This window comes from Carex rostrata, chromosome 8 (genome assembly GCF_964058835.1).
Source record: "Carex rostrata chromosome 8, lpCarRost1.2, whole genome shotgun sequence".
In the NCBI taxonomy this organism is placed as follows: Eukaryota; Viridiplantae; Streptophyta; class Magnoliopsida; order Poales; family Cyperaceae; genus Carex; species Carex rostrata.
Genome location: NC_135925.1, coordinates 10,910,095 through 10,923,256, shown reverse-complemented (window position 1 = coordinate 10,923,256; position 13,162 = coordinate 10,910,095). Strand labels below are relative to the sequence as shown.

The following is a 13,162-nucleotide window of genomic DNA, read 5'->3' as shown; positions in this document are numbered from 1 at the left end:
GATCGATCCAAACCGTTAGATGTGATCTCCATATTAAAATGTGCTTGGAGACCAAATTTTATATTTTTTGGAATTTTTTTACTATTTATTAAGCCTATGAAAATCACTGATCTAACGGTGGCCAAACAGTAAAATCATAAGCTACTGTTCGATCAGCGATTTTCAAAGTGGCTTAATAAATAGTAAAAAAAAAAATCCAAAATATATAAAATTTGGTCTCCAAACACATTTTAATATGAAGATCACATCTAACGCTTTGGATCAATCATTTGGACTTAAAAATCGAAAAATGACTTGGCTGTACGGGAGGCGTGGTGCAAACGTTTTGATATTAGCGACTCTCTCTCTATATATATATCATTTTATTTTATTATCTTACATGAAAATAAATAAGATAACTTCAAAAGATTGTTATTCTTATATGTATCCGAGAAGCTAAAAAAAATCTTATATTATCTATGTTTTAAGATACAATGCAGAATGGATAAACAAGTAATGAGTAAAAAAGATAATATAACCCCCCCCCCCCCCCCCCCCCCCCCCCAAAACAATGATTTTGCATCATCTGTATGAACTCAAAAGGGTATCTTTTGAGTTTATACATCTCGATCGTTTGATTGTAAACGGAGCTCATCCGATCTCGTCTATAATATAAGAATACTTAATATTAATGCATATCTGCACGAATCATAAAGCTGATTGTACATTAATTCAAAAAATTGCTTTTTAAGTTAATGCAGAGGATGCGAATTCCCAAACAATGGGGTAATCATGATCCGAATGTATTACCAAACTAAAGTAGCATTAAATGACCACAGACCTGCAGTTGCATTAAGAACCATGGCAGAGTCGAATAGTGGAGCGAGCACAGGTCAAACATGGGCATGGGTACCTTTTAATTAATCATCCTTGTTATATCTATGATTTTATGTGGCAAGATATAAAAGTGATATTATTCAAATCAATTGGTTTTGAATCTAGTATTTCGTTCGTTACATATAAGACAGCTGTTATTTCGTGACAAAAGATCTGCCTCGTCTAGATGGATCTGGTTCAGTACACCAATCCACCGTATCCTTGAGTAGCAGCAGCAGCTTTTTTCGAAACCAATCAAAACCCGCCACGAAATCGAATGTTCGCGAGGGACATAGGCCCTATAGAAACAGGGATGATTAAAAGAAGCAACCTAATGATAAATGAATGGCTAACCAACTTAAACTAGTTTTTGTTAGGCCGCCAAGTTATGCATGCTTGGCCGTTGGCACTTGGCACGGCGTACATCAAACCCCAGGCGCTTGTACGACCGGACCGAGCCTTGGATTGACTGAAAAGAAAGAGCCTACACGACACGGCTATATTTCAATAAAAAAAAGCAAAAGTACGACCGGGCTATGCGCTGATAGGCTCTGGAGACAATACGCATCGGGAAGTTTGTCCATCGTACAAACTACAAAGGTGTGCCTTTTGATCCGTAGGTTTTTGTTTACCAAAGCATCATATCGAATTTGACGGCTCAGAAGGGAACAAATATTTTTTTTTAAAATGGAAATCAATTTAAATTTTTGATTCAAACCAAGTTCCGACGTTCCGTGCCTCAATTAATCGTACAAAATTTGTAAAAATCATTTAGACTATTGACGGCTCAGAAGCAAGTTCGGTTTGTGTGTGCCTTTGAGGATTTAGTTGTGTTTTAATTATTACTAACAATAGTTTTGTCTCATTAAAAATTAATAAAAAATCTAGGTGCGTAAATTCCGATAATTTGGGTCGTGGAGCAAAGGGTCGTTGGTCCACCCGATCAGCCTGAAAAGGACCTGCCAATTGCCATCGAAATTTTAAGACTTGGCGTGTAACAAAAAGCACAAACTGCGCTCAAGTTATATTAACGGATGGTCGACACGTGTGCGTCCACCGACCTCTCTCGTTCTGAATCAGCATCCACGTAATTGGACCTCACTAATTAAAAGCCCTCGCCAGGCTCGCTTGTTAAGTGCACTCTCCAATTTTACCAAAGCATGTCGAAAGAATATTACTAAAATGCCGATGCACTCCGCAATGAACTATTCATAATTTATAATATGATATTTTTTATGGGTACGGTTTCCTCTGATGTCGTGCATTTTACATCTTTATTCTATTCTTCTGAAAATACGTTTATGTTGAAATTTTAATACAACAATCAAGACTCTATCAGTTGGAGCACTGAACATTACAATTCAGATAAAATATTAAAGGGAGAGCATTGCATGGAAGTACGACATACACTGGTACTGGATAAAAGTATATATTACAATGCTTAACTGTGCGTTGATTATAGTAAAATTGAAAAAAAAAGAAACAACATTTTAATATAGAAATAAACATACTAGGTAAATAAAAGATTCTTGACTTTGTTTTAATCTTCTTCTTTTTTTTAAAAAGAGGCTATTAAGTCCGTTTCATTACTGAAACAGTTAATTACAGTATCGCACTCGGCCAGATGACTGAGGAATATATGTTCAGACACAACAATAGTAAAACAGTCAAACCAACCATCAAACACTTTGTTTTAATCTGATCATGCTAATTTCCTGACATCTTACAAATAATTAAATAGAAAATCCAACATTGTTTTATATAATCTATATGATATACATTGTTTTATAAAATACACATAACATTTAGTACGTGCTTTAATATTAATCAAACAATCTAAATGTAATGATGATTTGAATTTGTCAAATTCTATTATCAAATGATACTTAATACAATATCAGATAAATAAACTGTTTGTGCGCAGAATGAAAACTTGCACCGTGAACTTTCTCTTTGCTTTTTCTAGTAATTTAAAATTGATATGAAAATACTATTAAGACTAGAAAATAATTATACAACAACATACACTCTTTACATCTTGTGACTTCTCCTTTTTTTTTCTTTTCTTTTCAAAAGTTGTTATAAATTGGATAACTAACAAAATACCCTCCATCTTGTCACCACTATTCCAACTTCATTCTCTACATATTTGAGGTCTCTAATGTTGATAATGTTTGTCGTATGACTCACAATATGTGATTATCAATTACTTTTTTTTAGCGTCCAAGTTTATTATTTTAAATGTAATTTATTTTGTCAAGTCTTTTAGGAAAATATATTATTTTATCTTATCTTCATTTTCATTGTTGTATTGTTTTAAGCAAGGCGATAATGCTCATTTAAAAACAAGGTTGAAATGAAAATTAAATTATTTTCTATCTTCTTTCTCTTGTTTTTGGCATTTTTTATTTTATTATAAACACATAAAATTTACTCACTCTTCTCACAAAAGAACTTTCACATCTTCGTCCATTTTTTACCACTAAAAAAACTATTTTGAAAAATCGAACCAATTACATATTTGATTTTCACATTCAAACCCTCTTTTCGATAGGCCTTATTTGTCTAAAATTAATTCCTTCTCCAAACTAAATCTCATTCAGCCAAATCATTTCCAGACAACGTTGTATTGAACTTTTGAATTTTTTATCAGGAAAAAATTCTTGTTGGTTTTGACCAAATCATGCCACACAGATATAGGAGGTTATAAAAATTTTGTCCCGAAGTTATAAACTTTTTTCTTACAAAAGTTATGTCACAATATTTTAGTATTTTACAATTTTGATTTTGCCGATGTTGAATATGACTAACAAATTTCAATCAAAGTTCGACGTTAAAATTTAAAGAAAACTAGCCTTGTCAATATGCTTATCAATTTTGAACATAAAAATCTAGTACATCATGTATACTAGAAAAAGTTAAAAAAAAAAAAAAAATCCAAACAACGAGCGACGTTTTTGCTCCAATTAAATCATGCGTCTGAAAAAAAAATAAATATTTTGGGTCCAATTAGGAGCGGAACATCAGCTTAACTGGGGGTAGTGTTTTAAAATGCGGCCGCATAGATTGTATATGCGGTTGCATATATTTATGCAGTGGTATTTCGCATACAAAATCTCATACAACCAAATTCATGCAGTTTTCAATATACGGACCCCGTATACTTAAATTCTGATTCCGTCCATGTGTCCAACTAAAATTAATTGTTTGCAAAGTTATTTTAATTATTTCATCCGAAGTTTGAACGTTTTATTCGAACCAATCAGACGATTTATAATTATTTGGTAGTGTGATTGTCGTAAATTCAAGATTGACTAGTGTTTTTCAAATTTAGACTTCTTTTATTGATTTCTCGGAATTTAATTGGTTTCCGACGTTGCGATATTTTATCCAAAATTAAAATAACCAATGAAGGAGCAGATAGTTCGGAGAAGAAATTGTGTACAAAGAAGCCACGTCATTTTGAGTAGGTATCTGTAAAGAACGGCAAGTGGGTAAAGTACTAAAGTGTCTTTCGCAAAAACAATTAGATACAAAAAAGAGAGAGAAAAGGGAAAGGAAAAGAAAACAGTCGCCACTCTAACAAGTAACAACCAAACAGAGGCTCCCGGGAGACAGAGAGAGAGAGCGAGAGAGCTTCAACTGGAATTAATAGGGAGCTTCGACTGGAATTTCCCGATTTATTTTTCTTATTCAAAACACAAACCGAGAGCGTCAAGCAAGCTAAAGAAGAAAGTAAAAGAGGGAAACAGAGATGCATGTACAGCAGGTAGAGAATCTCAATTTCACCCTTTCAACTTCTACCTCCAGATTCTCCATTGCCGGTTTGTGATCTTCATCTCGATCTCGATCCCCATTTTCTTATCCTGTTTCTCTGTTTGTTTTTGTGTGATTGTAATTGATACTATGGGGTTTCTATCACGATAATCGTAACAGATCTGTTCTCGATTTTTAAGACGAATATCGCAGCATTTACTCGTTCGCTGTTTTATTGGCTTTCGTTGTTGCTGTGCCGTTTTTAATAATATTTTGTCAAATATATTTGTTCTTAAAGAAGGAATTTGGTACTTCCATCCAGCTTTTTTTATAATAATATTGATGTAAATTTTCGAACTATGTTTCATGTACTAACAACGGGTGTGAGAAAAATCCTTTTTATTTAGATCTAGGATCTCTAAAATCTATGTATTTCAATCTGCATTGGGTTTTGGATTATTTGCTTATATAAATTTCAATATTTTACTGTTACGTTGAGTTTCTTTTCTTCCCCTCAAGCTTAATAGATTCCCGTTAGAAAGCCTCAAGCAAAGAATTTAGCTTCCTATCACGAAAAATCTTCTATCTGGGGTTTCCTTAGTTCACTTGAATTCGTTTCTGAGCTTTGTTTTTTTTTTTTTCTTTCTTTTCTTAATTAAATTTTGTGTGTTTTAAACCTTCTGACAGAATCGGCTTTAATCGACCTGTCTTTTTCTTTTTCCGGTTTGTCTCGGCACAATGCGCTGCTCAGGCTTTGGCTCTGCCTCACTTTATTCATTTTTACCCCCTGATCTTTTTAATTACCGTCTGAAAAGCTGAACATAATATATTCTTCTTACAGAAATGGAAGTGTGCCGAAAGAAGCATATAATTTTAATTTAAGACTTCTCAAGGATACGGGTAAAAATATCCATTCTTCTCGGCTGAAAAAATGTCAGGTATGACAAAGTTGGAATTTATTTTGAGTAGCTAAAACTACGTTTTGTAACTTGCTATTTTATTTACGACCTTTATTTGGGAATTGGGATCAGATTTATAAAGCTAGAAATGTTCTTATGAATTTATAAAATTCAGTTTATTCCATTTTTTTATATTGAAGATTCAATTACTCTGTTTAACTTTTGTAGGAAATCATGGGGATGCAATTGAACTATCCTTCAGCAATGATGACAGAAAAGATAGAAGATCAGATGTTGAAAACTCAGAGGATGAGAGAAGGAGAACAAAGATGGCATCTTTAAAGAAGAAGGCATTAAATGCCTCAACCAAACTCACACATTCTCTCAAGAAAAGAGGGAAAAGGAAAGTCCACTATAGATTTCCTTCGATTTCTATTGAAGATGTCAGAGATCCGGGAGAAGAACAAGCGGTTAATGCATTTAGAGATACACTTGTTCTCAATGATTTATTGCCAGAGAAACATGATGATTATCACATGATGCTAAGGTGAACTTCTTTTTTAATTTTTTGGGGACTCATGCCTTGTAGCAATACTTATTTTCCCTTGAATTTTTTTGCTTATTGCTTTCTCTGTTTTGGTGCACACCATTGGTTGGTCAGTTTGTACTTTACAATCCTGGTATATTATCAGAAACAGGAAGAAAATCTAATAGATTGTTTAGAAGGACAATAATACATTTGAAGCAACATAGTGGTGACTTATTTGTTTCTTCTCCCTTCAGATTTCTGAAAGCCAGAAAGCTTGATGTTGATAAGGCGACCCAAATGTGGCGTGAGATGCTAAAATGGAGAAAGGAATTTGGTGCTGACACCATCCTGGAGGTAATAATTAAGATTTTGTACCAATGATTTATGTATATTCTTTGCAGTCTGAGTGTACAAAAAAGGTGCCTTTAGTAGCCAGAACCGGCAAAACAATATAATCGTATCAGTGGTGTTCATGTAGGAAGCTCCTAGCTTGTTTTATGTCAGAAGCATATGCAATATTATTAGTTATATTTCTTAGTCAATTATTTTTGCCTTCATTATATTTGAATTATTCCTTCCGGAGTAAATCCCACTTCCACGAGCTCCTCTAATTTGCATTTCTGTTCTTTAGAAGGGAGTTGTAGCCATGCAAAAATGCTAGGAACCTTTGTTACATTCGATGCATGCAAATTTTATATTTATATTAGCTAGTCAAGATATTTTGTTTAAGTATAGATGGGTCTTTTTGACTTAATCCACTAAAAACAGGAACATGAATTTTCTTTGAAGTCCTAGTAACTTGTGCTATTATGTTTACAATTTGTTCTTTAGAAAAATTAGCGTGCCTGTCTTCTATGTTTGACAATTTCTTCTAAAGAATATAGCTGTTCACTTTTTTTTACTATGTTCTGTACTTCCCAAAATTTGTATTTAGGATTTTCATTTCGAAGAATTAGAGGAGGTGCAAGTCCACTATCCTCATGGGTACCACGGGGTAGATAGGGAGGGCCGACCTGTGTACATAGAGAGGCTCGGCAAGGTTGAACCAGCTAAAGTGGTACAAGCGACCACTATTGAGCGTTACATCAAGTATCATGTTCAAGAATTTGAAAGAGCCTTCAAAGAAAGGTTTCCTGCTTGTTCACTTGCTGTGAAGCGCCACATTGATTCTACCACTTCTATATTGGACGTGCAGGGTGTGGTACGTTTTTTACTGTTAGCTTTACTATACCATTTCTTTAATGTATAGTTTTCTTGTAATAATTTCTGCTTGCAGGAAGTGAATTGCTTAGAAAATTTGTTTCATTTCTTATAATTTTCCTGATGTTCTCTCTTTACTATACCATTTCTTTAATGTATAGTTTTCTTGTAATAATTATTGCTTGCAGGAAGTGAATTGCTTAGAAAATTTGTTTCATTTCTTATAATTTTCCTGATGTTCTCTCTCTGACATGTCAGGATGTTAGTGTGCCTCACAAAAGGTTGTCCCAACAATAGGTCCTTTTTTGTTATTTTTTTCTTCTTCTAATATGCGTCTCCTGGAATTGAGAAATGTAGGGTTTAAAGAATTTTGGAAAGACAGCAAGAGATCTAGTATTTCAAGTCCTAAAAATAGACAGCAATTACTATCCCGAGGTAATTTTGACTTTTGTAAATGTGTGATTATCCTCCAATTTGTTGGTTATCAGAAATAAATTGAAAGACTTGGATTAATTCAGACGATGCATCAAATGTTCATTGTCAATGCGGGATCTGCATTCAAGTTGATTTGGAGCAGCGTTAAGGGATTTATCGACCCCAAAACTGCATCCAAGATACATGTAAGTCAATTTCCTAATTGTTTGGTACCAAATAGATATCAAGGTAAGCTTATGGTCTTGCCACAGAGCTATCTCTGTACTGTAACAACCAGGTGCTTTGCCCTTGTGTGCTATTTGTGTGGTTCAGTTTTCTATATTCACCAGCGAGACCAAACATGATATTCTTGTTTTGCTATTTTTGTATATTTTATTTCCCTCTTCCATGTTGCTTTGGCACCGTTTTCATATTAATTAAATAAAATTATTTGACTTTGCTTACAGATGCTTGGTAACAAGTTCCAGAGCAGGCTGTTTGAAGCTATTGATCCCAGGTTTCTATGACTATATAATTCATGACATTTCAGTACTCTTCAATGTTGTGATATCAATCAAATATTGATCATTGGTCTAAGCTAGCAAATTGTTTTTCAGCCAATTGCCGGATTTTCTTGGTGGCTCATGTACTTGCATAGATCAGGGAGGTTGCCTTAAATCTAACAGGGGACCATGGAATGACCCTGTTATTCAAAAGGTAATTCATTTTGATATACTATTGCAAGAAGCATTTAAGAAACGCTAGTTGGATTACTGCAAGAAAGCGTGTATTAACCTAAAGTTATTTTTGCTTACCTTTTGTTTGTTAATCTGCGGCATATAGCTTGTGCATGGGATAGATTCAGCTACATTGAGGGAAGAAGCAAGACTAGCATCCAGTGGAGAAGAGACTAGTGATCCATCCTTCAGATTGGATCCTCTAAAGACAAGAAGAACGGTATGCAACTGTGTAACTACACTGAGTTCATTGTCAATCCCAGTACCAGTACCATGGATAGTAATGTCCTGGTTTGGTACTGGCTGGTGTTTGTTTCTTGTTATTCTTAGTTATAGGTTATGCTGTACGATTCTGGTTCATGCTGGTTTTATACTGTAATCCTTTCTGTTCGTTAGGTCCAATTATGTAATAATAATAATATAGACATTTTTTTTAACACAACAGAGAAGAATTGGTGAAACCGCAAACAGTGAATCGAAACCAGAGGTTGATGATGCCGGTTCTCCAGTTGCTTCTAGAATTTTTGACTATGCCCGTCTTACTCCTGTTCGTGAAGAGGTAACTTTTATATACTAATAATGGATAATGATGAGTTTGGCCTGGTTGGGCTTTTTACCTCATACTACTACACAAATGCACACCACAAACACACTTTCTTTAATTTTACCTGAATATACGGCAGTTTGTTTTTCTGTTTGCTAATTCATCAAAAATTGTATCAAACAAGAATTTACAAGTGAAGTTTTCCTCCTAATTGATTGTATCTTGTACTTTGTAAATATGGCATATAATTTTATATATCTAGGTCTCACCAAACTGGCCTGCAACGTTTACTGGTCAGTTGAGAAGTGTTAACCCTACCACTAACATCCTTTCATTTATCTTTTCTTAAAATGCTGTATCTGAGCACTGAATTTAAATGGTTCTGTTACTGCTGACCAGGTTAGTGGATCAGATGCTACCACGTACTATAGTTGCAATGACAGACCTACTTGTATAGAAAAGCCTTTAAATGCTGCTCAAGGGAGTACTTCAACAAGTACAACAACTTCACATGAATCTGAGCAACGACTGAGCATTCAGCGAAATGCTTTGTCCAATGCAACTGCACACACTCCCACAGGTGGCTAGTTTTTTTTATACTTGTACTTCACAATTTCATGCATATTTGTGATCCAGGCACGGATTAAACTTGCTTTTTTGTCTGATTTGATGATATTAGGTCGACGAGTTCCAGTTCTGCAAAATGACACACATGGTGAAAGCACTTTATGGTATACTGTTAAAGCAATGTTTGTGTTATTAATAAAACTTTGGAACATTATTCGAGGCTTCTCTACTCGACAAGTCAGAAGACCGGTACATTCACCACCATATGCCATGCAGGCTCAAGCTCAACAGTCCCCCTCACCAGCTGTTAATCAGCCAGTTGTACGACAGACTACTGAGTTGAATGTAAAACCATGCTTGGAACGGCTTGATCGGCTCGAGTCTATTTTCAATCAGCTTATGAACAAGCCCCCAGAGATTCCAAGGGAGAAAGACCGTGTGCTTCTGGAATCATTTGATAGAATCAAGTGTATTGAGCATGACCTTGACAAGACCAAGAAGGTGAGTTTGGGGGGTATTGTTTTTAATTAAATTTTATAATATTACTAATTCTTCAGCTCCCTCCATGCCATTTGATGGAGAGCTTATGAATTGCTCTGTTGTTTTATCTTATGCTTTTGTTTTTAGGGATTATGTTTTTTTGGATAATATGCCAGCAGAAAGAATTCTACCTTTTCTGTTCTCAGTTAGCTATGCATGTTAGCTTACAGATGTATTGGCTACTTTTTTATGTTGCTGGTCTTTAGATGTTTTACCTTTTTGCCTTTGTAGGTTCTGCATGCAACAGTGATACAACAGATGGAGATGGCCGATACACTAGAGGCTGCACAGGAAGCAAGCCTCAGAGTACGTCTCTCTGTAGTATACAACTTCAATTTTCAAGAAAATATATTGTTTTTGTTTTTGCTAATATAAAAAGATCTGATCTGGAAATAACGCGTCTGTTGCAGAGACGGAGGTTTTGCTCATAGGACAAGGCTATACAGTTGGTCTGTGACATATAACATGGCGCCAAGATAATCTCTTTTGATACCTTCTGCTCCGGATCTCTCCTTGACCCACCTTTTTTTTGTGCTCTCTTGTTTTCTCCACCTCTTGGTACAGAAATGTGAGCTGGTTGACTGCAGGAGGGATTTTGGTTTAGAGGCATACTAGGACTAGGAGCATTTGTTGTTCCACTTGCTTTTTTGTCAACTGACTATATGAATGAAAGGTCACAGAAAGGAACATAGAGTAATTTTGTTGTTGTAAATTTGGCGTCATTTGCCATCGCAAGCTCTTAGTTTCTGTTGACCTCTTCGGAGGATGGAGAGCTGTTTGATCTGACTTCATCTAAGTGCTCCCCTTGCCGTAGAAATGAAATGTAGAAAGCTACCTATGGTTTAAGGTGTCTCAAAGCAGTTTTGTGTTTTGTACTGTATTTTTTTTACGAGTAGTTTTGTACTGTTTTTTACAACCACCCCATATTTTTACATCCGATGACCATTATGGGACTATATCGAGTTTTACATAACCAAACAACTCACTAACTTCTCTACAACAGAAATGCAGTCCACTGTATTACATCACTAATAAAACACAAAAATAGCAGCATGCTGTTCAATACACAATAAAAAGGATAAGCACTTTTTACTTGATGTGTACCTGACTCGAGTCAGGACTGAAATCCATCCTACTGCCTCTTCTACATATCTTGTACAATTCACATTTGTACCCCTCTTGCCATCTGTTCAATTCCTCTTGTTTATCAGCTGTCTCCATTCTCCATGCCATCTGGTATGAATATGATACTATGAAATCAAAGTAATATAATATTTTCTTATAGCCAGCCGAAAATGAATTAGTAATATTATATATATTCTTATACCCAGCGCATAAATTCTTTTTATTGGGCCTAAATAATATCCCATAGCATGATCCTTACAAGGTCCAGTCAAATTCGGCCCAAAATATTGTTTGCAGCAAGTGTTATCCAATTTGGGACGATAATCTTATCCGATCAAGCCCAAGAAACCTCCAAAGTCGAAACACTGCGGCCTACAAAGAAGGTAAAAGCACCTGACATTTACCCAATTACCATACATCATTTTCGAGAAATTTGCATGATATATTAATTTTTTTTATCCAAATTGAAAGTACAGTAAAACTCAACCTAAACTTTCGTTTTTTTTTTTTTTTTTTTTTTTTTTTTTTGTTCCGAGTTCTAAAGAAACGCTATGCAAGTATATTGGCGATTTCATGGGTCAAGTGTGTGGATATCAAGATTGCAAATCCGCTGCTTCAGAGTTTTGTGCATCACACCTCTCGAGTCTTGCCAAGTGCTGCTATACAAAAAAAGGCAACATGACACCTCTTGAGTTGCATATTGATATTGGAGTGCCAAAGCAGGGATGAGGATGAAATCAAAAGGAATCTTTTGAGTTAATATATCAGGATCATTCGATAAGCTTTAAGATTTGTGTGAATTAAATCCGCACTAATATTGAAGACTCCTTATGTTTTAGGCAAGAGTCAGATGGACTCCGTTTACAATCGAACAGCAGATATCTATTAACTCAAAAATGAGCTTTTGAGTTAATGCAGACGATGCAGACTCGATGAAGATAGGGACAAGCACCGATCTTGAAAGCAGGGATGAAGATGAATTCAAAAGGAATCTTTTGAGTTAGTACATTAGGATTGTCCGATAAGCTTTAAGATTCGTGTGAATTAAATCCGCATAAATATTGAAGACCTCTTATGTTTTAGGTGGAAGTCAAATAGACTCCGTTTACAATCAAACGGCAGATATCTATTAACTCAAAGGAGGAAAATTTGATAGAATATCCTACCTCCAAAAATTATCAAATAAAATACCCCTTTCTAAAAATTATTGACAAAATGCCCTTGTGGTCCTACTTTTCCACTCCCTCTCCTTCACCTCTTATTTACTTCCATAAACTTTTTTAATGCACATTGAATGCCATATCCGGCAATCAGTTTTGCCATTATTAATTTATTTATTTAGGCAAATCATCACTTTGTCGATGTGGCAGGTTCAATTTGTCAATGCACCATTCATAGAAAGTAATTATGTAAATTATTTAACGAAATTTAGGGCCATGAGTTATATTTTTTTATTATCTAGTAATTGATCTTTCTATAGCAGATTCGCTCATGAATTAATTAGTATTGATGTAAACATTTCTTGTTAAATTTGAATCAGCTCTTTGTTGATTTATTGAATTCCTATAATGACGTCTCTTTTTCTTACTCAACCTAGCTAGTATTCAGAATAATTATATTATATTTTTTGAGAAAAAATATAGACCTCGCTCTCATTGGATTTCATTAATTAGAATAGTTACAAGGGTTTTATAACAAACAAACAAACAAAAAATTGGCTCAATTAGAGCTTTTAAAAGAGAAACAAAAAAGTTTTGTCATGAAAGTAGGGCACACGGTACTAGTGTTGTATCATACAAGATGTGATCCCTACTTTTTTATCAGACCGAAACCCATTCATAATATTCATTCTCCTACAATTGAGGTTAGTCTGGGTTGCACATATTTGAGCTGTATTAGTACTTCTTGTGCAAGGTCGATCCTTTATGTCCTTCGTTACCTCTCTGAATATCCGCAAGCACCTCTCTCTCCACATCACAGTGACAAATGAATAGTT

General features: G+C 34.8%; 1 protein-coding gene across 1 annotated transcript; it reads left to right on the top strand.

The window, feature by feature from the left end:
• Positions 1-4,358: 4,358 nt before the first annotated feature.
• Positions 4,359-10,914, top strand: LOC144558192 (phosphatidylinositol/phosphatidylcholine transfer protein SFH13-like). The gene is made up of 15 exons (XM_078306966.1): positions 4,359-4,624; positions 5,453-5,549; positions 5,739-6,057; positions 6,294-6,393; positions 6,974-7,240; positions 7,597-7,674; positions 7,758-7,859; positions 8,121-8,170; positions 8,271-8,370; positions 8,497-8,610; positions 8,836-8,949; positions 9,334-9,514; positions 9,614-10,002; positions 10,273-10,347; positions 10,452-10,914. Exons 2-15 carry the CDS (start codon positions 5,543-5,545, stop codon positions 10,470-10,472), a joined length of 1,917 nt encoding a protein of 638 aa, XP_078163092.1. The 5' UTR covers positions 4,359-4,624; positions 5,453-5,542; the 3' UTR covers positions 10,473-10,914.
• Positions 10,915-13,162: the final 2,248 nt, after the last annotated feature.